Here is a 26983-nt window from a genome sequence, read left to right as displayed (position 1 = left end):
TGTGTTCTGGGTCTGTATCCTGCTCCCTTGTTTCTACCACTTTATCCTGTTTCTTTGTATGGACTGTGATGGTCTGTTGTTTCTGAGGCATCATGGCTTTGTTGTATTTAGATCTTTGTTAACTGTTTGTGAAGAGCAGCCAAAGGTGATTCAGGCTCTTTTTGGTGGTTTTTTATCATTGGCCTGTTGGTGGAGAAGGAGGTAGTGGCTCTCGCTTAGTAAGCGAAGTTGCAGAAGGTGTGGATGTTTTTGTTTCTTATGGGGACTGTTGTTGTCTCCCACTCAGTTAAACACAAAATACAATTGAATAACCATCAAAAAACTAAAAGCCCATGGGCAAAAAACGAACCATATAATCACACAGGAGCCATAACCAAAAAAAGAAAAAAGGGGAAAAAACTGAAAAAACAAGAGAACCTGCAATATCTGGGGATAGGGCACTAAGAAATAAAAAAGTAGGGAAGGAGAATAATAAATGAAGAAAAAAACGGGAAAAATGCAAAAAAGAAAATCAAGGAACGGGGTTAATCACAAGAAAATGATGGGAAAAGAAAAAAGAAAAACCTTAAATAAAAAAAAAAAAAAAAAAAACGGAAATTTCAGCCAGGCACAGGGAAAAGAAAAAGTGCTGAAAAGTAGGACCTGGTAGGGGAAGATTATGAATAATAATAGAAAGGACAAAAGTATTAATAATATTAGTTGTTTTAAAACAGACAAATAAAAGAGACTAATCAGAAAAAAGAAAGTGCAAAAGAAAAAAATAAAAATAAAGAGAAAAAAAAAAAACATCAGTGGAGGACAGGGCAGGGCACCCAGCCTCCGTGTGAGCACACAGACTCTCATGGAGTTCCTGTGGGCCCAGAAGGTAGGTGGGAGTGTGGGATGGCCGCCCCTCTGTTCACTAAGTGGGTGTGGGGTATAAGAGTAACAAGAGGAATGTTGTACCCTTTCAGTCTTGCAGGTCCCAAGTGTCCTTGGAGTTGCTGGAAAGCAGAACGTGTTCTTAAGCCCCAGGAATCTGCGAGAGCGCTGTCTCTTTAAATATCCAAAATAAAATAGTCAAGCCGCTTTTTAAACCTTCAAAATGGCGGCGCCTTCCAGACTGGCAAAAGTCCATAGTTCAGCCCACCTTTCTCTTCACCTTCTCAATTTGTTCCCCAGGCACCTGCACAGTCTCTCTAGTCCCTGGCTAGCAGGGTGATTTTTAGGTTAATACTTAGGTCCTACCACTACTCAGGAATCTCCAAGCTGTCTGTGCTGTCAGGATCACTGCCAGACTGCAGCTCTGTATGTCTCCTTTTTTTGGTATTTTCATGCAAATTCTTCTGCTAGTTGGGGTTAGTTCACTTCTATATCCTTCCCTTCAAGGCTCAGGGGTCCAAGATTATCTTCTGTGTCTGTGTTAATTGGTTTCCCTTTTCTTTGTTGAAGAGAGTCTGTGCGGTCTTTCTGCCTAGTCCACCATCTTGCTGGAACTCCCATAGCTTTTTCTTAACTGGTTGTCCTTTGTAAGTAACTTTTTTGTTTTCCTCGTGCTGGTTTCACGATTCTTTCTTTGTCTTTGGTTTTTGTGAGTTTGATGATATGTCTTGGTGATTTTCTTTTGGGTTCTGTCTTGTTTGGGGTTCGTTGGACTTACTGGATGGATATAGTTTCATCTTTTATCATATCAGGGAAATTCTCTTCCAACAAATCTTGGACAATTTTCTCAGTGGTTTTATTTTTCTCTTCCTGGTGTGGAACTCCAGTGACACGTAGGTTATTCCTTGTGATGGTATCCCATATAAACCTTAGGCTTTCTTCATTTTGTTTTGATCTTTTTTTCTGATTGATCCCTTTCCAAAAAAGTATTCATGTATTTGTCTTCAATCTCATTAATTCTGTCTTCCAGTTAAGTGTGACTCGAAGCTCCAATCCTAAGTCTAGTTGTTAGACTCTCTGGTGTGGCCTTCCTACCCACCTTAAGTCATATTGTTACACTATTTGATATAACCCAAAACCCCATCCTAAATCACATTGTTAGACTATCTGGTATAGCCTAAATCCCCCATGTCCACAAAGACATTAGGAATGATGTTCAGAGAGCTTAAAGATCACCTCTGTAAATTGATGGCAAAGCCCAGACCTTTCTTGGGCAAGGTTAAATTCTTTACTACACACATAAAACAGTGGGACTTGGCCTAGTCACAGAAGTCTGAGAAAACATCCTTGAGTGACCGTTCAGCTGAAATCTAAAAGTTAGGTAGGTATTAAAGGGGAATAGGAGTTGAGGATCATCCTAGATAAATGTCACAACTTGATAATAACAAAAGGGAGTAAGATTAGTAAAAGGCACCAGAAGGTGGCCAATGTAGACAGTAAAGTGGGGAGGATGGCATAACATTTGAAACTGAACAAGTGCTACATAGGATCAAATTTGGTTAAGTATAGAAACCAGTTGTTTACACAAAATAGAAGGTGTTCCCCCCCACCCCCGAACTAAGAACTGTCAAGGTTGCGAGCTCTTTCATTTTGTTCCTTTGCGTGTGACTTCTATTCTAAAGGTTACTTCATGGTCCAAGATGATTGCTGGGTTGCAGCCATTCTCTCTGTTTTACATTTCAGACAGCAGGAAAGGGATAACATATTCCCTGTTCTTTAAGGATTCTTAGAAAATAGCCCACATTACATGCTTACTTCCCTTTGACATGGACTCAGTCACATGATACACATACATGCATGCACACGCACACACACACACGCATACACAAAACCAAACTCACCACCGTTGAGTCAGTTCGACTCAGAGCAACCTCTCCTTGGTTTCCGAGGAGTTATCTCTACAGAAGCAGATTGCCCAGTCTTCCTTCTGAAGAGTGGCTGGTGGGTTTGAACAGCCAGTCTATGGCTCTACTTAGCAGTAAAAGAGAGTAGGAGAGTTGTCTTCATTACAGGTGACTATGGGCCTACAAAGAGTTTGGGGACTTACTCCTTTGGAAGAAGAAGAAGATGGGTATTGGAGAGCAACTAGCAGCATTCTGCCACAGATGCAAGCAGAGATCAGATCATGCAGGGTATTTTAAGCCATTTTATTTTATTTTAGGCCATGATTGAAAGCAATAGAATGTTACTGAAGCATTTTAAGAAGGGTCTTAAGATCAGATTTTCACTTAGAAACAACGGCTTTGACTACTGTGTACAGAATGCATCAGAGGAGAGAGTGGTGTAGAATCTGAGTAGATAGCAGTTAGGAGGCTCTTAAAGAAATCCCAGTAAAAGTAGACAAAATTCTGATAGATAGGTGTGGACAGGTTTGAATAATACTTAGGGGATAAACCAGTTGGCACCTTTAATGTGTAATGGTTTAGATATGGGTATGAAGGATAAGATACATCAAATGATAACTACTGTGTTTTTTCCCTTTTTAAAAAATTGATCTTAAGGTACGTAGAATGGGATTATGGAAATCCTTGACCCATAGTGCACACTTATGATTAGCCCATGCATTTCCTTTCATTTATTTGGATATTTTGTTGGTTATTTTAACTAATATAGTAGACACCCAAGAACTCAACACCAAAATAAATTTCATCTAACTAGTTGATTCTCATTATTTATGGTAGTTATATTCTATGAAGTGCTCATGAACAATGACTAAACCAGCCTTGTTCGGTCTCAGCTAGGAATGTGTGTTCCCTTTGCACATGCACAAGTCTGTGAAGGACCATGAAAGTGCAGCAACCATTGATTTATAAATAAATTTTAGCAAGTATGCAAATTCTCATTAAAATCCATGAAATCATGAGGATTGAATTGATATGATTTCCTACAGTCCCACCCTCTGTCTCTCCTCATTCATGGTAACCTCCATGCTGATTTTTTAAAAAATAATAATTTATTGTATTTAAGGTGAAACTTTATACAGCAAATTAGGTTCCCATGTAATAATTTCTACACAAATTATTCAGTGATACTGGTTACATTTTCATAATGTGTCATTTTCATTCATTCCATTCTGGTTGTACCATTTCCAGTAACGTAGTCCCCCTGCCCCCTTACCTTTTCATATTTGCTTTAGGGTAAATTGGCCTCAAATAGATGATTTTTTTAAAGGAGCATGGTACTCATGGGTGATACTCTTTATTTTATGAGCCAAATTGTTAATTAGTTGAAAAGTGACCTCTGGGAATAGTTTTGGCTCAAGGTTAAAGAGTATTTCAGGGCGATTGTCTTGGGGGTGGGGATTTTGTAGTCTCAGTTGGTTCAGTTAGTCTGGACTTACTAAGAATGTGAATTTTGTTCCATATTTTTTCTCCTGTCTGTCAAGTTTCATCCATGTGACCCCAGGCAGAAGTTTGGTAGTCATGGCTCGGTACCATCTGGTTCTTCTGGTCTCAGGGTAGATTAAGTTGTGGTTCATGTAGACTGTTTCCTTCAAGTAGAAACCAATAGTTGTATCTTAGATGGTCACTAACAAGCTTTTAAGACCCTAGACAGTACTCAGCACACTGGGATGTAGAACATATACTTTATGACTTGTATTATAGCAATTAACTGAATTGTCCTAAGCCTTCAAACCAAGAAAACAAATTTTGAGGTATTTGGTTTTATCTAAGATCCATGCTGAATTCTGTTTTTCATTTCCTTTTTATGTAGGGTTTTTTTTTTTTTTTGTAATCCTAAAAATTGTACATGTATGTAAAATTTTAACTTAATATACAATATGTAATTTTGGGAGACTTACTTTTTTTATTTAATATTTTGTTAAGATTTGTCTATAAGCTGTTAATCATATTTTATTTTGCTTGTCATATGATATCCATTGCATGAACATAATACAGTTTTTTCACTTACTCTTCTATAGATAGACATTTGTGTTTCCCATTTTGTAAATTATGCTACTATAGATATTTTTGTACATGTCTCCTGCTCTGGTAGCGTAGTGCCTAAGCCACTTGACTGCTAACCAGAAGGCTGGCGGTTCAAAACCACCAGCCACTCCTCGGAAGGAAGGTTGGCAATCTACTTCCGTAGTGATACTGCCTTGGAAACCCAAGGAGGGGTCGCTATGAGTCGGGGCCGACTCAACGGCAAACAACAACAATGATATTGAAAGGCTCATCATGTGCTTATTGGCCACATGTGTTTCTTCTGTGAAATTCCTGTTTATTTCTCTATTAGATGGATTATGCTTTTCTTTTTTGATTTGTAGGAGTTTTGTATATATTCTTAATAGTGCTTTTTTAAGTTGGGAACATTCTTTTTATTTCACTTTCTTTTAATGTGTTTTGATGAATAGAATTTTATATTTTAGAATCTGTGCTTTATGTATCTTGTTTTAAGAAACTGTTATCCATTTGAAGTTGTAAATATATATTTATTTGAATCTTTATTTTTGACATGTGTGTTCTTGATTCATCAAACGTTGGGTATTAATATATGGTGTGAGGTAGAAGTTCAGTTTTATCTTTTCTGAGGAATTACCGTTTCTTTTTCCCTAGATGCATTTATTGAGCATCCTTTGTTTTTCCTACTAATCTGACTTGTCAAAATCCATGTCAGATTTTGTCCTATATCAAAATCCATACCTGTTTGGGTGTCTTCTAGACTCTCTACTCTGTTTCATTGATCAGTTTATCTATCGCTGTACCACACTATCTAAATTCCTTTTGCTTCTTCATAAGTTCTAATATTTAATATCCTTGCTCTTTCTCAGAAACGTCCTTGCTATTTTTGGTCCAGTTGTCATCATATAAATTTCAGAATCATTTTATTGAGTTGTGTGGAAAATTCTTTTGGAATTTTGACTAGAATTACATTGAATGTTTAGGTCAGATTGTACTTTTGTACAGAATTGTACTTTTGTGACATTAAGTCACAAATACAGTAACTATATCTACTTATTTAGATATTCTTTAGTATCTTTTTAATAAGTTGCCTAGTTTTCCCTATAGAGGGCTTACACATCTTTTGTTCAATATAGTACTAGTTACTTGATATCTATTACTATTGTAAATTGTCTTCTCTTCAATTACATTTTCTTGGTGTTTGCTGCTGCTGCTGGTATAAAGAAATCCATTTCAATTTTATATATTAATTTTTAGCCATCCTGATAAGATCTTTTGATATCTCTAGTAATTTCTTTGTATTTTTTTTTTTTTTTGGTTGGGGAGAGCAATCCTTATCTACAAACAGTAACAGTTTTATTTCTTCCTTTCTAGTCTTTATGCCTTTATTTTCTTGTCTTACTGTCTGGCTAGGACCTTCAATAAAATCATTTGTAATTTAAAAAGGAATGTTTCTTTTATTTCCCCACTGAGGATGATGTTTACTTGGGCAAGTTTTCTCTTTTTTGCTTTTTGATGTTCTTTTTCAAGTACAGTAGTTGCATTATTAATTTATTAAGAGTTTTTATTTATGAAAGGACCTTGAAGTTCATCAGATGCTTTTTTCCTGCAACTATAGAGATGATTATTTTCCCCTCTTTTACTAGCTTAACATGGTAAATTATTTTATATGAATTTTTACAATATTAAGTCATCCTTGCATGTAGAATAATTGCTCATTGTGGCACAGAGGTTAATTGCTTAGCTGCTAACCAAAAGGTTGGTAGTTTGAACCCACCAACTGCTTTACCATAGAAAGATGTAGCTGTCTGCTTCCAAGATTTACTGCCTTGAAAACCCTTTAGTGTAATTCTGCCCTGCCCTATAGGGTCTCTATGAATCAGAATTTCATTCAACGGCAGTGGGTTTGGGTTTAATTTTGGATTTATAAAAGATAACTCCAGTTGGTCATGATGTATTGTTTTGTTATGCATTGTTGAATTTAGTAGTATTTTGTTTGAATTAGTATGTAAAACCATTTGGGCCTGGTATTTTCTATATAAGAATATTTTTAACCACTACTTCGATTTATTTAATAGTAAAAGGACTATTTAGTCTTTTTTCATTTCTCCTGTAGTTGATTCTTGTAAGATATATACAAACACGTTTCTCCATTTCAGCTTCAGTTTGCAAAATTGTTTCATATGGTGGTTATTGGTATTCCCTTATTCTCTTTTTAATCTTTTGTTTAGTTATGTTCCTGACTCCTAGATTTGTGACTTGCATATTTGTGTGAGTGGTTTTGTTTACTCTGTTCATTTATTATTGTTGTTAGGTGTCATTGAGTTGGTTCCAACTCATAGTGACCCCATCATGTTGTTTGTACAAGAGAATGAAACAATGCCTGGTTCTTTGCCATCCTCACAGTCCTTACCATGTTTGAGCCCTTTGTTGCAGCTACTGTTTCAATCCATCTGTTGAGAGTCTTCCTCTTTTTTGCTGATTGTCTACTTTACCAAGCATGAAATCCTTCCAAAGGACTGATCCCTCCTGATAATGTCCAAAGTACTTGAGATGAAGTCTCGCCACCCTGTGTCTAAGGAACATTCTGGCTGTACTTCTTTCAAGACAGATTTGTTCATTCTTGTGTGCTGTCATTAATTTACCACCCTTTATTTCATATCTGTATTAGGTTAGCAATCCAGCTGATCCTGTTTGTAGTTTTAGCTACCTTCAATCCTCCCTTTAATTTGTTTTAAGCTATATCTTTCTGAAACATTTTTATTATGTTATTTCCCTAGAAGAAATTTTGCACTCTTCATGTAAACTCTTGACTTCTCAAAGTCAGTTATTTTCAAGGTATTGAATTATCTTATAGCTACAACCAATATAAACCAATGCCTTACTGTTTTTTGTACATAACATTTGAATTTATTTCTTTGTTCATACCCTTTTTGCTTCCTAGAATGAATATCCTTCTTTGCTGTCTGGGTCCTACCAAGCTTTCAAAGCCCTGCTGAAATTCACTTTCATAGAGAAACCTTCTCCGATACTCCACTCCAAGATCACCTATTCCTTCATTGTGTTTTGTTTCAGTGTTCTGTTGTTTATCTCTTTTTCATGTACATATTCTTCATGGGCAGGGTATTTATGTTATTTATTTACTTATTTAATAATGCCTTTCCTTTGGTGTAGTGCCTAAGGCATTTGACTGCTAACGAGAAGGCTGGCGGTTCAAACCCACCAGCCACTCCTTGGAAGGAAGGTTGGGCAATCTACTTCCATAGAGATACCACCTTGGAAACCCAAGGAGGGGTCACTGTGAGTCGAATCTGACTCGGTGGCAGTGCGTTTGTTTTCGATTTGGTTTCCTTTAGAAGACCCCAGGTTAGTTGTCACCCTTTTTTTTTAAATTGTGATTTGGGTGAAAATTTACAAAGCGAATTCACTTTCCATACAGCAGCTCATATACACTTTGTCTTATGACATTGACCACAATTTACCACAATGCAACAACTCCCCTCCCACTTCCTCCCCATAGTTAACCTCTTCCCTGTGTCCATCCCTCCATGGACTCTTGCCCCTTGAGCTGTCTCCCTGTGCATAAGCAGCCCTTCTTTCTCCCATGATTGTTCTCTCCACGAAGTGTATCTCCTCAGGTAAATGTTCAGCTCATATGCTTGTCTTTTGTTTGGCTGGAAGCCACAGGTGTGGGTTCAGTTCTAGACCTGAAGAGCAGCTAGGGGCCATAGTCTCAGTGGTTCCACCAGGCTCTATCAGCCCAGCCAACCTGATCCTCCCCTTTTTTTTCCTCCAAATGATTTTGAGTTTTGTTTCACATTGTTCTCCCTCTCTATCCAGGATCTCCTACATAAATCCCCTTCCAAGTGGTTGACAGTGGTAGCCGGGCACCATCTAGTTCTTCTTGGTCTCATAGTTGTATAGGCTGCAGATCGGTTGGTATACCAGTCGCTAGAACTGATTGTTTCCGTGAATTTTTGGTTTTCTTCATTCTTCTTTGCTCTGGACAGGGAAAGACCCATCGCTGCATCTAGATGGCAGCTTGCAAGCTTTTAAGATCCCAGTCACTAGTCACCAAAGTAGGAGGTAGAACAATGTTTTGTATAGTATGTTATGCCAATCGAGCTTGATGTCCTCTGCCACTATGGTCCCGAGCCCACAGGCTTCATCTACTCAGTCCCTCTGGGTAGCTGGCTGTGACCAAGCAGTGTCAACCTTTTTTTTTTTTTTTGAGTTACAATGAATATTAAAATTTTATTATTAAATCTTCTTATAGCTATGCCTCAATCAAGATAAACTATAATTTTTATATGCAGTTTATTTTTTCTGCAATTTTAATATTAATTCTTTGGGTACCTGCCATGTTCTTTTGTATAAGCCATGAGAAGAAGTTAGTCCAGAGGGTGCAAAGTGAAATGCTTTCAGGATCAAGCTGACAAACATGAATGTATGAATGGAATTATGAAGTAGGGAGTGTAAGTTAGAAGTAGAGAGTGAAAGAGCCCTGATGAACTAAAGGGTTTATGCCCTCTCAAAGGATTTCAAACCAAAGTCTCTAAAGTTCTGGGTTAGCTCTACTTGTGACTGCTATGCTAGTCTGTCTTCTATTGTTGAACTACACCACTTTATTTTAAAATGGTAAACTATATATATATTTTTTTAAGTTGGGGACTACTTAATAACATACAGCAATGAATTGTTTGTGACATAAGCTTGAACTTAAAATTCTCCCAAATAGATGTATATAAGGTGATTTTTATAAGAGTTTTATCAGGTCAGTAAGCACATCTGTCTTTTTCACTGTATGTACATCTGGCACAATGGCTGGCACATAGTAGGTGCTCAATAAATATTATTTGAATGAATGAATGGCTGATTATATACTTTTGTTTTTGGTAATTCTGAACATGCTTACTATAACCACTTGGTGGCACTAAACTCATTTTAAAACATTAAGAGGTATTTTCATACCCATGTACACAACAATTACTTATTTTTGACAATCAAAATAGTAACTTGTAATATATCATGGGTAGTGTAAATCATTATTTATATCAGAAAAGAAATATCAATAACCATGGGAGTTTTTTTCTAAATTTTTAAAATAAATTTTCTGAAATTGTGGATTATAGATGTGGAGTCCTTTGATCATAGAGTATTTCATACTCTGCTGTAGCCTCTGTACCTAACCTACCCTTGTATAGCTGTTATATCTTCAATGTGTTATAATTTTGAAAAAATGTGTGAATATGTGTACATTTTAACTTCTCCCAGCTTTATTCTTACTTCCCTTAACCCCAGGTATTTTCACGCCACATAAGTTCAGCCCTCAGTAAAGAAACACTAAGTATTATTTAAATTTTACTCATTTACTTTTATGAAGTCTCCTTTCGTCTTTAAAATTTTTTACTCAGATTTGCTAAGAAACTGATTTAGATCAAAATACATATTCACAGAAATTAACAGCAATATTAATTGTGTTCTACATCTCTTGCCACTTTTCCTAATTCATCAATTAAGAGACAGTTTTGAGGATAAATGCTTTACGAGAGGAATTATAAAACTGTGGTGGTATCACTATATTTGAGAATTGGGGGACAAGTATTCTCAAGTAGAGAGCATAGTGTTTCATATGAAGGAATTTCTCAAACATACTACGTTAAAAGGTTAAGAATTGGTGAATATTTATAAGATCTCCAAAGTCTTGGCAACATAAAAAGTAGATTACAAAAATTATAGAGAGAAAATAATTCAAGTTTTTTCTTCCAAATCAGGATAAAAATAGATAACATAGTAAATGTAAAATCATGAACTATTGGCACTGTAGGATAAGATTCTAATTGGAAAATGGTTTATAATTACAAAAGGGAGTTCTTGTGGCACTGTGGTTAAAGCATTGTGCTGCTAACCAAAGGTCAGTGGTTCAAACCCACCAGCTGCTCTGCAGGAGGAAGATGAGGCAATGTGCTTCTGTAAAGATTTACAGCCTTGGAAGCCCTATGGGGGCAGTTCTCCTCTGTCCTGTATGGCTGTTATTGGTCAGAATTAACTTGATGCCAGTGGATTTGAGTTTTTGGTTTTACACTAACAAAATATAGTAGTGGGACTAAGCTGAATTTTTAAAGTCATTTACCAAATTTAGTTCAACAACAACTACAATTAACCTTATTGGTTGGTATTCACACTGATTATCTCTGAGGTTCTTTCCAACTCTCTGATCTCAACCCTGTAGGTACTGCACAGTGTTGAGAAGAAGCCATTGTCCATAGGCAGGTTATAACCTTGTTGGGGAAGACCACAATACCACAATATGTGTGGTGCCTATGTGCACAGATTATAGAATCAGACTATATGCCCCTTGCTTAGCTGTGTAACCTTGAGCAATTTTCTTAATGTTTTTGTGCCTCAGCTTTTACAAATGTATAATGAGGATAATAATACTTCTCCATTGTCTTAAGTTGTTGAGGGGATTAAAATAATACCTGTGAGGAACCTAGAAAAGTATCTGGCACATAAGTGCTTTCTAAATGTTTTCTCCTGTGACTAGAATGTAAGTCCAAATAATTTGTAAAATGAACAGTTAGCAGCTAGATGACTGCACTGTAAAGATTGTATGTTATAAAGGGAAAAAATTTGTGGGCAATATATTCCCTTTTTGGAATTCAAATGAGGGTAGAAACTAATATGAATTGTTTGAGAATTTCTCCAAAATTGATGACAGCTTGTTCTGGATACTGAAATATAAGTTGAGTTTGGACAGGGAAGTGAGTTTAGGGAATGTGAATAGATTGTGAGGACAGGTTCTTTTGGCTTAACCAGCTATGTTTCAGATTAGGAAAAATTAGCCAGGTTACCCTAACTGTATTGGTATTCACTCATGTTATAAGAGGATTTAATTTATTTGGTTTTCTAGAATCTTCAACTCTAGAATTCCAGCACATCACTGGAAATAGACTAGAATACAAATTAAATATGTTTATTATGTTTATGCTAAGACTATGTAATAAGTTTGAACACTTTAACCTTAATTTATATTTTTGAGGTTACTGTCACCAGTTCAAAACCACATTTTAAAAAATAAATTGCTAATATCTTTGCTTTTATGTTTTATAGGTAATTAATAATGCTTGTGCTACTCAAGCCATAGTAAGTGTGTTATTAAACTGTACCCATCAAGATGTCCATTTAGGAGAGACATTATCAGAATTTAAGGAATTTTCACAAAGTTTTGATGCAGCTGTGAGTACATTTTCTTATTCCCAAAATGCCCTATTTATAATAGTTCTTATTTTAATATGTCTATTTTTTTTTTAATTACTGTAGATGAAAGGTTTGGCGTTGAGCAATTCAGATGTGATTCGACAAGTTCACAACAGTTTTGCCAGGTAAAGAGACATTACATTAAATAAATACTGTTTGGGACAATGATGGTTCAGTGGTAGAATTCACCCCTTCCAAGTAGGAGACCCAGGTTTGATTCCTGGACGGTGCACCTAACTTGTAGCCATCACCCTTCTGTCAGTAGAGGCTCATGCATTGCTATGATACTGAATATGTTTCAGTGGAGCTTCCAGAATAAGTCAAACTAGGAAGAAAGGCCTGGTGATCTACTTACAGATATCAGAAGTGAACATTCTGTAGATCACAACGGTCTGATCCTTTTGTGCATTGGATTGCCTTGAGTCCATAGCAACAACTAATACTGTTCATTTTCTTTGATTCTCTGTTTCTCACTGTTTTTCTCTTCACTGTAGACAGCAAATGTTTGAATTTGATGCAAAAACGTCAGCAAAAGAAGAAGATGCTTTTCACTTTGTCAGTTATGTTCCTGTTAATGGGAGGCTATATGAATTAGATGGATTAAGAGAAGGACCAATAGATTTAGGTAATGTCATTCCTCTGCTGCTCATGAAATAAATTTAATATCTAACAATTTATAGGGTGTCCTGTTATTTCACTCTGGATAAATAAGAAAAAAATTGAGTGTTCACCTTCATTTTAGTCACAGTGGTCCTTAAATTTTAGAGGGAAAGTGACTGAGGTGGTGTATATCATGAAGGCCTTAAGCCTTCAGTACTATATATATAGTGCAATAACATATGAGAAGGGCATGTTGATTATGGTAATTGAAATGGGACCATTAATGTTTTTCTAAGATAAAAATATTTATTCAGCCCATAGATTATATAATATACATATTTTTTTCCAGTTAACTTTTAAAAACTACTCACTTTTAATGAACTTAAAAGATATTCTTGTGATTTTTTTAACCTATTGATAACAGATATCAAGCATTTCTTCTTATCATATTGTATTAAAATATTTCTTTGTAGGAATTAGATCATTTAGACTCATGTTAATTCAGTGCTTAAAAATCTAATTGTCTACAAAAATATTTTGCTTCAGAGTTTTTATTTAGATAGTGTCCCATGTGCTGTCCTTTTTGCCAAAGGGCAGATTTATTCTATTTATTATTTTATACCCTGTCTCTTACCTTCAGCAAATAATAAATGACTGTCAAGGTTGAGGCTGTGGTTCTGACATAGTTCTGAAATAATAGGCACACAGAAGAATTTTAACTCCTTCTTTTGACCTCAATAAGTTTTCTTATTTTTAAATAAGGTTTGTTTTTAAGTTGTACAAAACTTGTTTTAATTGCATCTAATGTTGTTATATGCTGTTCATAGAACTTTAAGCATCTAGATTTAAAAAAAATTTAACATAGATTCATTTTCTTTCTACTATTTGTCTGTGCCTCACATAGTAAGCCGATACAGTTGCTTATCTAATGCAGATTTACATGTTACCCCTATATTAACAATTATTTTTCTGTGTCAAAGAAAATTAGAAGAATGTTCATTCAGTCCTGTAGAAGCTGGTTTTCCTTAGTATGCTGGTTGATTTGAACTCTACATTTCCTTTGTTAGTTTCTATCTGGTCAGCCATTTTCTTTTCATTAAAAAACAAACAAACAAACTCATTGCAGTTGAGTCAGATCTGACTCATAGCAACCCTTCCTTGGGTTTCCTAAGCGATATCACTATGGAAATAGATTGCCCAGTCTTCCATCTGAGGAGTGGCCAGTGGGTTTGAACCGCCAGCCTTCTGGTTAGCAGTCAAATGCCTTAGGCATTACACTACCAGAAATATCAAATATAAAGGAATTAAAGAAAAAAAGAACAGCCCGTTTTTCTGTATAGTTGATGGCTGTACTAAAATTTATGGTTAAAAAATAGGAGGGGGTTAAAACATGGGCTAAAATCAGTTTTGCCTCACACATGGATTTCAGTTTTTTATTTTATAATTATGAAGGTGGGAATCAGACAGATAAAGGTTGAATACTTATTTTGCTGCTAAGATGTAGGTAGTTCTTCTCAGTCCTCAGTTTCATCATTTGTAAAATGAAGGTAGTTATTATTTCATAGATTTGTAAGTTTAATTGAGATAACCCACTAAGCCATTACTCTCTCAAACATTTTTTCATCATCTACTAAGTGGTAATGCAGTTTATGATAATATTCTTGTCCTTCACCAATACCAACAGAATTAGAATTGAAGCTTAACATAGTTATGCTAACATGATTTTTTTCCTGTTCTGAATTTGCTAAAATATTTGTAGAAAGAGATATTTTGTGCCAAACTATTGAGGTACTGTCAACATTTATTTTTCTTATTTTTATTTAAATGCTTTTAAATTTCTTTCTAGGGGCATGCAATCAAGATGACTGGATCAGCGCAGTGAGGCCAGTTATAGAAAAAAGAATACAAAAGTAAATGCTCAACTAACTTCATTGGCATAACATTCTGTTTTTTAAGTATTTTAATACTTTATTCTTTTTTAAGCAATGCTTATTGACATATTTTGATTGGAGTAATGTGTTCAGGAATAATACATTTGTATTTCAGAAAAATCTCTAAATTTTAATAATAGGACATCTTGTTTTTAGAGAAGTTAAACATGTAGATCTCCATTGTGTTAGATATTTGTACAGGTAGTTTGTAGAGTTTTTTTAGCATCTATTTTTAATTAAACTTTTTAGTTTGTGGTATTATGTAGTCGCCTGTAGTTGTAAGAAATAATACAGGGAGATCCTGTGTAACCTATGCCGAATTTTCTGCAGTAGCAATATCTTGGAAAGCTATATAGTGCAATATCACAACCAGGATGTTGATATGATCAATCTACAGAAGAATGCCATTATCACAATTATCCTCCATAGCAATACCCCCTTCCCTATTATTACTGCCTCTTTTATCCTTAATCCCTGACAATGACTAATCTGTTTTCTAGTTCTATAGTTTTTGTCAAAAAATGTTTATATAAATGGGATCTCAACAGTGTATAATCTTTGGGATTGACATTTTCATCCAGATTGTTTGCGTGTATCAACAGTTCATTCCTTTTATTGATGGATCATGTTCCATGGTGTACATGTGCCACAGTTTGTTCAACCATTCATCTGTTGAAAGATATCTGGTAGTTTTTATTTTCTGGGTATTATACATAAAAGCTGGTATAAATCTTTGTTTGCAGAATTTTCTGTGACTGTAAGTTTTTATTTCTTTGGGAACAATACCCAGAAGTGCTTTTGCTGGGTCATATGGTAGATGGATGTTTAGTTTTTTAAGAAACTGCCAATTTTTTCCAGAGTGACAGTACCATTTTACATTCCAGTGAACCGTGTATGAGTGACCCTGTTTTTCTGCGTCTTTGCTGACATCTGGTGTTGTCACTGTTTTTTACTTCAATCATTCTGAGAGGTGTGTAGTAATACTTCAGTATAGTTTCAATTTGCATCTCCCTAATGGCCTAATAAGGAGCTCTGGTAGTGTAGTGCCTAAGGTATTTGACTGCTCACCAGAAGGCTGGTGGTTCAAACCCACCAGCCACTCCTCAGAAGGAAGGTTGGGCAATCTACTTGCATAGTGATACCACCTTGGAAACCCAAGGAGGGGTTGCTATGAGTCAGATCTGACTCAATGGCAGTGAGTTTGGAATGGCCTGATAAGGAGCTCTGGTGGCACAGTGCCTGAGACATTTGACTGCTAACCAGAAGGTTGGCAGTTCAAACCCACCGCCACTCCACAGAAGGAAGACGGGCAATCTACATCTGTAAAGATTTACAACCTCGGAAACCCAGGAATTGACGCCACAGCAATGGTTTTGGTTTTTTTTTTGGAATGGCGTAATAAACAGCTCTGGTGGTGTAGTGCCTGAAGCATCTGACTGCTAACCAGAGGGTGGTGGTTCAAACCCACTAGCTGCTCTGTGGAAGGAAGATGGGGCAATCTATTTCTGTAAAGATTTATTGCCTTAGAAACCCAATGAGGGTAGTAGCTTTGAATCAGAATCAACTCAATGGCAGTGGGCTTAATGGCCATTCTGCCTTTCAAATAGAACAAGGGGACACTGCATGCTTTAATATCAAGAAAGGTGTGCGTCCGGATTATATCCTTTCACCAAACTTACTCAGTCTGTACACTGAGCAAATAATCCAAAAAGCTGGACTGTACAAAGAAGAACATGGCATCAGGATCAGAGGAAGACTTACTAACAATCTGCGATAATGCGTATGACCCAATTTTGCTTGCTGGAAGTGAAAATGACTTGAAGCACTTAATGGACTACAGTTTTCAATATGGATTACATCTCAGGATTAAGAAAACAAAAATCCTCACAACTGGACCAGTAACAACAACATGATAAATGGAGAAAAGATTGAAATTGTCAGGGATTTCATTTTACTTGGATCCACAATCAGCACCCATGGAAGCAGCAGTCAAGAAGTCAGACATTGTGCTGCACTGGGCAAATCTGCTGCAAAAGACTTCTTTAAATTGTTAAGAAGCAAGGATGTCACTTTGAAGGCTTAAGGTGTGCCCAACCCAAGCCATGGTATTTTCATTAACTTCATATGCATGTGAAAGCTGGACAATGAATAAGGAAGATCAAAGAAGGGTTGTACCTCGAATTATGCAGTTGGCGAAGAATGCCAAAAATACTGTCAACTGCCAGAAAAACTAACAAATCTGTCCTGGAAGAACTGCAGCTGGAATGGTCCTTAGAAGTAAGAATGGTCAGACTTTGTTTCACCTACTTTGGTCATGTTGTCAGAAGAGACCATTCCCTGCAAGATACCATGCTTGGTGAGGTCAAGTGTCAGCAAAACAGGAGAAACTCCTCAATGACATGAGTTGACACAGTGGCTGCAATGATGTGCTTAAGCATAGCAAGGATTGTGACGATGGTGCAGGACAGGGCAGTGTTTCATTTTGTTGTACACAGGGTCACTATGAGTTGGAACCAATTCAATAGCAGGTAAAAACAACAATGGCTAGTGATGTTGAACATCTTTTATGTCTTTTGCTCATTTCCTGTTTAGTTTTTTTTTTTTTTTTTTAACTGTTGAGCTCTGAACTTCTTTATATATTCTAGGTATTAGTTTCATTGCATTAAAGTATTTCCATCTGCATGCTGCCTCATCTATAGCCTATGCCCTTTTCTCCCAACATGATTTTCCATAGAGCAGAAGTTCTTAATCCTGGTGAAGTTCAGTTTATCAGTTTTCCCTCTATAATTTGTGTTTTTATTGTCAAGTCTAAGATTTCTTTGCCTACCCCTTAGATACTGAAGATATTCTTATATTTTTTTCCTAAAAGGTTCATAGTATAGCTTTTTACATTTAAGTTTTTGATCCCTTTTGAGTTAATTTTTGTATAAGGTGTGGAGTTGATTTCAAGTTTCATTTTTTGCTTATGTACATCTGATTACTTTAGCATAATTTGAAAGGACTATTTTTCCTCCACTGAACTGCTCTTTTACTCAGTACAAAGTCAGTTGGGCATATTTGTGTGGATTGTTTTCTAAATTTATAATTCTGTTCCATTGATCTGTGTCTTTCCCTCTGTCAATACTACACAAGCTTAATTACTGTTGGTTAAGTCTTGAAATCAGTACACTGATTCTTTCTACTTACTCTTTTTTTCAAAATTGTTTTAGCTCTGCTAGTTTCTCAGGCTTTCCACATAAATTTTAGTATAAATTGTTTTTATCTGTAACAAATCTCACTGGAATTTTGATAGAATAGCCTTAAATCTTTATATCGATTTGGGCAGAATTTACACCTTTACCATGTTGAGTCTCCCAATCCATGAGTATGATTTTTCCCTTTATTTGCTTATGATACTCCTTGATTTCTTTCATCAGCATTTTATAGTTTTCAATATACATGTCCTATTCATGTTTTGTCAGGTTTACATCCAAGCACTTCATATTTTTTTTGAGTGTTACAAATGGCATTGCATTTTCAATTTCAGCTTTGATTGTTGCTAGTATATAGAAATACGATTCACTCTCCCCCACTCCTTTATCTTAACATCCTTTGTCCTTGCTGAACTTGTTCACTAGCTTTAGGAGTTTTCTGGTAGATTCCTTGGCATTTTTTAAATAGACAGTCATGTCATTTGCCAATAGGGGTAGTTCTGAATTTATTTCTCCTCTCAGTTTTATCAGTTTTTGTTTCATATATTTTGCTGTTGTTTGCTGCATACATTTTTGTGATGGCTATGTCTTCTTGGTTAATTGATCCTTTTATCATTATGTGATGTCCCTGTCTGTCTCTGTAAATGTTTTTTGAATTTTAATTTATCTAAAGTGGATAACTATTTTTTTTTTAATTGTGAAAATTTACAGAGAAAATTCACTTTCCATACAGCAGTTCACATACACTTTGTCTTATGACATTGACTATAATTTACCACAATGCAACAGCTCCCCTCCCACTTCCTCCCGATGGTTACCTCTTTCCTGTGTCTATCCGTCCATGCATTCCTGTCCCCTGAGCTGTCTCCCTGTGCAGCATAAACAGCCCTTCTTTCTCTCATGATTGTTCTCTCCAGGGAGTTTATCTACATCAGGTAAATATTCACCTCATATGACTTTCTTTTGTTTGACTGGAAGCCACAGGTGTGGGTTCAATTCCAGGCCTGAAGGGCAGCTAGGGGCCATAGTCTCAGTGGTTCCACCAGGTTCTATCAAACTAGCAAACCTGGTCCCCTCCCCCCCTTTTTTTCCCAAATGATTCTGAGTTTTGTTCCACATTGTTCTCCCTCTCTATCCAAGATCTCCTACACTGACCCCTCTCCGAGTGGTGGACAGTGGTAGCTGGGCACCATCTAGTTCTTCTGGTCTTACAGTTGTATAGGCTACAGATCGTGTGGTGTACCAGTCACTAGGACTAATTCTTTCCATGAATCTTTGTAAACCTGATAATTTGCTTTGCTTTGATTAATGTATGTATAATGCATCTTTTTCATCCTTTTACTTTCAACCTACCTATATCATTATATTTGAAATGAGTTTCTTATAGGCAGAATATATTGGATCATGTTTTCTAATCCATTCTGCCAATCTCTGTTTTTTGTATATTTATACCATTTACATTTGTATATGTTTATATACATATATATGTGATATATATGATTATATGTGAAATTAAATGTATATTTAATGTAATTATTTCTGTGTAATAGCTAAGTCTGGTATTTTTTTCCTCTGATTTTTGTTTCTCTGCTTTCTTTTTCCTGCCTTCCTGTGGGTTATTTGAACTTTTTTTTAGAACTTTCTGTTTTATCCATAGTGTTTTTTAATGTGTTACCTGCCTAGCCTTTTTTTTTGAGTTTATTTCCTATACAGCTTTTTTAGTAGTTTCTTTAACTTATTGCATTCTACTACTGCCAACATTTTACCAATTAGAGTGAAATGTAGAAACCATACCTTCCTTTCCATACTTTACCTCCCTCTGTTTTTATGATTGCTTTAAATAATTATTTTACATCATTTAGGACAACATGAGATAGTGTTATATTTTTCACTTCAACCATTAAACATCATTTAGAAAATGCAAGGGAAGATGAATAATGTATTTACCATGTTTTTCCTCTTTTCATTGTTTTTTTCTTTCTTCCTGAGGTTCTAGAATTCCTTTTATCATTTCCTTTCTGTTTCTAGAACTTCTTTAGCTGTTCTTTTAGGGTAGGTCTTCTGATGAGATTCTCTTAATTTTCCTTCATCTGAGAATGTCTTGATTTCCCTTTCATTTCTGAAGGGTATTGTCACTGGTTATAGACTTCTGAGTTGACAGTCTTTTAATTTCGCACTTTTACAAAGTTGTGCCACTCCCTTCTTGCTTCCATAGTTTCTCATGAGAACTATTATCATTCAAATTGTTTTTACCTTCGAAGGATACTAGTTGCCTGTCTCTTACTGCTTTCAAGATTTTTTCCATCTTTAGTTTCCAGATGTTTACAGTGTGTCTTGGTGTGGCTTTCTTTATTTCTATTCTGTTTGAAATTTGCCCAGTTCTTGAATCTGTAAGTTTATGTTTTTAAATTTGGGAAGTTTTGCTATTATTTGAGTACCTTTTCAACTTTTTCTCTTTCTCTTCTCTTGTTAGATATCGATGTCAAAGCTTTTGTTTTAGTCCCACTGGGCGCTCTGGTGGTGTAGTATCAAAGGCATTTGACTGCTAACCAGAAGACTGGTGGTTCAAACCACCAACCACTACTTGGAAGGAAGACTGGGCAATCTACTTGGGTAAAGATACCTCCTCAGAAACCCAAGGAGGTGTCACTAGGAGTTGGTATCTACTCCACGGCAGTCAGTTTGATTTTCTCATTTTGGGCCCCTACGGCTCTATTCAACCCCTCTCCCAGTTGATTTTCTCTCCTCTGTCCATTCAGACCACAGGTTTCTAATCTGTCTTCCAGTTCATTGATTGTTTTCTTTCCTCTCTATTCTGTTGTTGAACCCATCCATTAAGTGTTATATTTTGTTTGTTGTATATTTCACTTTCAGAGTTTCCATTTGGTTTTTATCTTCTGTTTTTTTGCTGAGGCTTTCTATTTTTTTCATTTATGTTCATAATCGAAGCGTTTTTATGATGCTATCTTAAAATCTTTGTCGTAATTCTGTTATCTTAGTGTTGGCATTTATTGAATAACATTTTCATTAAAATTAAGATTTTCATGGTTTTTAATATGATTAGTGATTATTGATTGAAACCAGGGCATTTTGATTATTATGTTATGAGACTTTGGATCTTATCTAAAACTTCTTGATTTCTATGGATTCCACTCCAGCAGTGGAAATAGGAGGCGCTGTCCTATTACTGCCTAGTGGGAGTAAAGTTCAGGCTCCCTATTCAGCCTCCATTGACACCTGGCATAGAGAAGGTTCCTCATTGCTGCTGTGCAGGGGTGAAAGTTCTACCTTCCCACTAGGTCTCCTCTGGTACTCCCCCCTCCCCCCCGGCTGGGGCAGTAGGAATATCTCCTTACTGCCTTCCACATAGCCTCCATTGACAATGAGTAGAGGAGACCTTGTTACTGTAGGATGGTAGCGACAGCTTTGGCTTCCCACTTTGGCTTCCCACTTCCCTCTTGTACCACAGAGGGGGTGTCATTATTACTACCTGGCAAAGATGAAAGTGTCAGCTCCCTACTATGAACCGTGGATGGGTAATTGAGGTACCTTTTACAGCCTGTTGTGGAAATCTAGGCTTCCCATACAGCCTTTGTTGATATGGGTCACTTTTTTTTTTTTTTTTCCTGTCATGTTTGGCACAGCATAGTGGTTATTGTCTAAAAGTTTTCTATCTTGTGAGTTGTCCCTTTCCTAGTTCTTAGGCTTCTGTTGGTGCTTTTTTCTTTTTTTTTGGTCTGCATTCATTGGCAGTTCTGGGTTGCTGGCTTCTTCAGCTCCATGTGTGGGATGTATGAGGCATAAAGACAACCCTGACAATTTACCACTTTGACATTCCTTGGGTCATGAGCTCCTCTGCTTGTCTGTTTTTTAGAGTCACTCTCTCTCTAAATATATTTTGTAATACATAGTAAGCGCTGTCATGATAAACAGAAAATATTGAAGTTGTCAAGGATTTTATTTTACTTGAATCCACAATCAACACTCATGGAGGCATCAGTCAAGAAAGCAAACGAGTACTTCATTGGGCAAATCTGTTGCAAAAGACCCCTTTAAAGTGTTAAAAAGCAAAGGTGTTACTTTGAAGACTAAGTAAGGTGTGACTGACCCAAGCCATGGTATTTTCAGCTGCTTCACATGTATGTAAAAGCTGGACAGTGAATAAGGAAGACTAAAGTGTCGCACTTGATTTATGGTGTTGGCAAAGAATATTGAATGTACTGTGGATTTCCAGAAGAATGAACAAATCTGTCATGGAAGAAGTACAGCCAGAATGCTCCTTATTAGCGAGAATTGTGAGACTTCATCTCACATACTTTGGACAAATTATCAGGAAGGACCAGTACCTGGTGGACGTTGTGCTTGGTAAAGTAGAGGGTCAGTGAAAAAGAGGAAGACTCTCAATAGGATGGATTGACACTGGCTGCAGTAATGACCTCAAACATGTCAATGATTGTGAAGATGGCACAGGACCTGACAATGTTTAGTTTTGTTGTACATAGGGTCTATATGAGTCAGAACTGATTCAACAGCATCTAGCAACAACAAATATATATAATATATTGTATATTATATAGGAGCTCTGGTGGCTTAGTGCCTAAGGTATTTGAGTGCTAACCAGAAGGCTGGTGGTACAAACCATCACCCACTCCTCGGAAGGAAGGTTGGGCAATCTACTTCCGTAGGGATACTGCCTTGGAAACCCAAGGAGGGGTTGCTATGAGTTGGATTTGACTCGATGGCACTGTGTTTGGTTTGGTTTTGGTTTTGTATATTATATATCACATTAATGTATAATAAACACTCTCTTGATAAACAAAATATTGAAGGTGTCAAGGATTTTATTTATAAAATTGCAAGAGTATATGTCCAGGGTTTTTCATTGTACTTAATGGGAAGAATAGGGAAATATAGTAGAATTTTTAAAACAACATTTTTACATAGTACAAAGTACTATAATTTATAGTTATAATTCTTCCAATTACTTGAACCAAGTATGAGGAACTCCTAGGGGTGAGGTGAACTAATACAGAAATTGCTTACATTTTCTTGACTAAATGACATTACGTAAAGTTATGGGTTATTTTTAAAATGTCAGTCTCTTATCATAAACAAACTTATGCTATGAATTGCGTTCGTTGATACCAGAGAAGTGAAAATTAGATAGTATTCAGAAGTTTTATAGCAGGTTATAATCACCCATAGCAAAAAGCATTATTAATAAAAATAGAAATTAATCAAGACTTGGAAAAAAGTATATAATAAGGAGTATAATTAACTTCCATGAAGGTGCCATTATGATTAGTACAATGAATGTGGACTCTGTTTCACTGTGATTTTGAGAGCTTAATTAAATGACAGTTACATATTTTTTATAAATATAGGGAAACTGGTGAAAAAAATATTTTAAATGTTTTAACAAAAATTAACATTATTTTAGAGCATTTTAAGATATTTGTGATTGAGGAAATGTAGCTAGTTTTTTTCCTATTCTTATATTCTATCAAATAGGAAAAGTGGTTAAAAATGTCAGTTTCTAATGTTAGCCAATTGATACATTTTTGTTTACCCCAGAGGATTATGGCATATCACAATAGAGTCACTTAACTGTAAATAGTTTCACAGTTCTTTATTATAGTAAACTTTAAAATAACTTTTCTTTTTAGATACAGTGAAGGGGAAATTCGATTTAACTTAATGGCCATTGTGTCTGACAGAAAAATGATATATGAACAGAAGATAGCAGAGTTACAAAGACAACTTGCAGAGGTTTGTGGCTGTGCTTTTAAGTAGAAAGTTCTAGCTCAGTTATTCTCTCAGAAAAGTTTTTTTTTAAGTATAGATTTAATCAAGTGTCCTGAGTGGCATTTTATAGACTTTAGGCATTTTATAGGCATTTAGAACTAAATGCCTAGATTTAGTTTCTGGCTCTGGCACTTAGTAGATTTATACATTTGAGTATATTTTGCTATATCTCAATTTCTTCATGTGGAATGGGGAAAATAGAATTTACCTAAAAGGCTGTTGTGAGGATTAAATGAGATAATACATTTAAAAACTTTGTTAAACTCTGACTGACACGGTAAGTTATCAGTTAATAACTGTGTTAACTCTTTACTGTGCCTTCATTATACAGTTAAATAGCTTAGTATATTTTTCCAGTAATTTGTTGAGTACGATTAGATTCACATATATTTATTTACTAGTCTTTATAATTGAATATTTTCCTATAGTAAATATGGTTGGAGAAAAGAATTAGTAATAAAGATCTTTTTGATACACCTTTGGTTATAATTTCTTAAGAATGTGTTTAAGGAAATTTATTTTGCAGCTGACTGGGAGATTATAGCAGTATAGGAGATTACAATAGAGGTTGTTTTTAGGTGAATATTCATATGTATTATTATAGAACATAGAAATATTGCAGTAACCATTTAATGTTTTAATCCTTTAATGTTAATATCATTAGGCTGATACTCTGTCACCAATATTAAGAGTAGAAATTTGAATATATTAATACTGTTCATTATTTAAAATATTCCAGACCTAAGCCTCAGTCATTAGGGTGTGCTATCTTTTTTTTCTCCCTAAGGAGGAACCCATGGATACAGATCAGGGTAATAATATGTTAAGTGCTATTCAGTCAGAAGTTGCCAAAAATCAGATGCTTATTGAAGAAGAAGTACAAAAATTAAAAAGATATAAGGTATGTTATTTTAAAAATTTATTCATGTAATATTTTAATACAGAGCGAGGTGTTTTGACAAAAAGATATGTTTAATGCTTGATTGTTTTTCCTCCATCATGTATAATTTTCGGAATAATGAGTTGATTCTCTGGCAGTCTACAATGGTAACTAGTGAGATTTCTTTTTTTTTTTTTTAGGTTTTTTAAGTATGGGAATTCCCCAGATAATGAATGTGTTCTGTCCTTAAGTTTAAGTCATATTTGTGTGTAAGTTGGAACACTTTGGTATGGTTCATATCTTTGTCAGTTAGTCAGATGCTTGTCTTAGTATATGGTATATAATATGTATAAAATATAATGTGCATAATGTTTTCTATGCAAAACAACATTAAAGAAACACTTCCAGATGCACTAAAACATCTTTAACATAAAAATACAGTAAAAATAATTATAATGTTTTGATGTGTGTCACAGAGTAGTGCCTATTTGTTATTATAAACGAATGTATGTACCTTGAATTTTTAATATAATATAAAATTTTATATTTTATGTTTAATATACAATTTTTAGTATAATAGGCTTTATAGGGGTTGGTTTGAAACTATGAGTTGTACATACGTTCGTAACCTGAGGATTGCCTGTATTACTACAAAGAAAAATCTTCAACCTATTTGATGCTTCCATTCACTGCATTTCTTATTAATTTTCAAATTTTCCCATCTTTGGTCATTGGGAAACTGGGTTGTCTTCTGAGTCCTTTTGTTATGACCCCATTGGCTTTGATAGCTTCTTTGCTTTCTTATGTGACATGTTTCAGGCTCATCTTGCACATTTCCTACCTTAGACTTGGGACCAGCCATTTATATAGAAATCACTGTGATACTCAGGATGCCAAGTGCTGCTGATTGGTCATTGTTTCTAAGCCTTTTTGGAACTAAGAGATTCATTTTTGTTTGTTTTATAGAGAAAATGTGAATTTGTATTAATATTTGCAGTTCAAATAGTATTAAAGGGCTTTACAGTTGAAGTATTTGTGTCTCTTAAGCTGAAAATCTTGGTTCCTAACAACATTAACATAATTAATTACTTATTTGCTTTATGCTATGTTATATGTGTGTGTCTGTTCAAAAAACAATACCAGTTGTTGTTGTTATGTGTCGTTGAGTCGGACCCAACTCATAACGAACCCCACCTTGGGTTTCCAAGGCAGTATTTCTACGGAAGTAGATTGCCCAACCTTCCTTTTGAGGAGTGGCTGGTGGGTTTGAACCGCCAGCCTTCTGGTTAGCAGTCAAGTGTCTTAGGCACTACGCTACCAGAGCTCCTACAATACCAATAGTATACCAGTAACAGTATAATTACGGGCAAGTTTTTCTGACTTACTTTTTCCTTAGGATATATCCTATTTTTGATGTACAGTCAAATTACTGTGTTTTAAATATACTTGAAAAAATTTTCTCTGTGTGATTATATTATCAGCTTGATATACAATTAGGTTAATTTGTTTTACTTTTCAAATAATTTTGAGTTTATTTTATAATTTTGATTTAATTTTGCTTAATTATATCACACATTTATAGATTTGGAAACAAAGATTAAAAAAAATCAAAGTTATCTTTAATAATGTGGTTTTCCTTCACTTGTAATTTATCTGTAAGCCTTTTTTCATTGCAGGTGAAAAGAATGGAGAGAATTTTGAATTTTGTATGACTTTTTGTACATACTTTTGTATGATGTACTTATGTTGTTGTGTGTTACAGTGAAAAAAGAAATTTTATTCCTTTAGAGCTAATTTCAAGGCAAGAATTATTCTTTTTTATTGCTCAACACAGTATCACCGTAGTGCTTTATAACATGCTTAGCAGTCAATACACTATTGTTAAATAAAAAAAAAAAATGGACCTTGGACTGGTAGGATTTCTTCAGGTGGAGTGGTGGGGACAAGCAGGCAAAGAGCATTTCAGACAGAGGGAAAGGGACAGGGAAAGGCCAACCAAGGTCATGGACAAAGGAAAGTAGCAGATGAAAGTTTTAATGTTCATGTTCTATTTAACATCATATTAAAAAACTGCTCACCGTATATGTATTCTTTTGCTAGTTTATTATATAATAAATTGTTTTTTAATATCTGCCCAAAATAAAACACAAAGTTCTCAGAATCTTTGTGTGCTACACAATTTGGGAATTCCTTTTTTTTTTTTTTTGGTTTTAAAAAAAAAAGGTAAAAATGTTAAGATTTTATTTAATTCATTGATTAACTGAAGGAGCCAGTAATATGTTACAACCAGTTTAAGGAGAAGTCAAAGAAACACCAATTTATATGAAGTAAAGGAATATTGAAATGAATATACAAATAGATGGAAGCTATTTTTTTTTTTTCTCCATCTTTGTGTTGTGATTTGGGTGAAAGTTTACAGAGCAAATCAGTTTTACATTCAACAAGTCATACATCTTTTTTACATACTATTGATTGCAATCCCTACAGTGT

The 26983-nt window shown here is 35.2% G+C and overlaps 1 protein-coding gene across 1 annotated transcript in view; it reads left to right on the top strand.

Moving 5' to 3' along the window:
- The window catches only part of UCHL5 (ubiquitin C-terminal hydrolase L5), a 73580-nt gene that overhangs the window by 32679 nt on the left and 13918 nt on the right, over positions 1–26983 (top strand). Inside the window, exons 4-9 of the mRNA XM_007952161.2 lie at positions 11940–12065; positions 12150–12211; positions 12581–12711; positions 14533–14596; positions 23475–23577; positions 24401–24514. Coding sequence (XP_007950352.1) covers positions 11940–12065; positions 12150–12211; positions 12581–12711; positions 14533–14596; positions 23475–23577; positions 24401–24514 — 600 coding nt within the window. The remainder of the gene's footprint in view (positions 1–11939; positions 12066–12149; positions 12212–12580; positions 12712–14532; positions 14597–23474; positions 23578–24400; positions 24515–26983) is intronic.

The sequence above is a fragment of the Orycteropus afer genome, unplaced genomic scaffold, assembly GCF_000298275.1.
Source record: "Orycteropus afer afer isolate SDZICR_OR568_19922 unplaced genomic scaffold, OryAfe1.0 scaffold00326, whole genome shotgun sequence".
NCBI classification, from domain to species: Eukaryota; Metazoa; Chordata; class Mammalia; order Tubulidentata; family Orycteropodidae; genus Orycteropus; species Orycteropus afer.
This window is presented reverse-complemented; position numbering and strand designations above follow the sequence as displayed.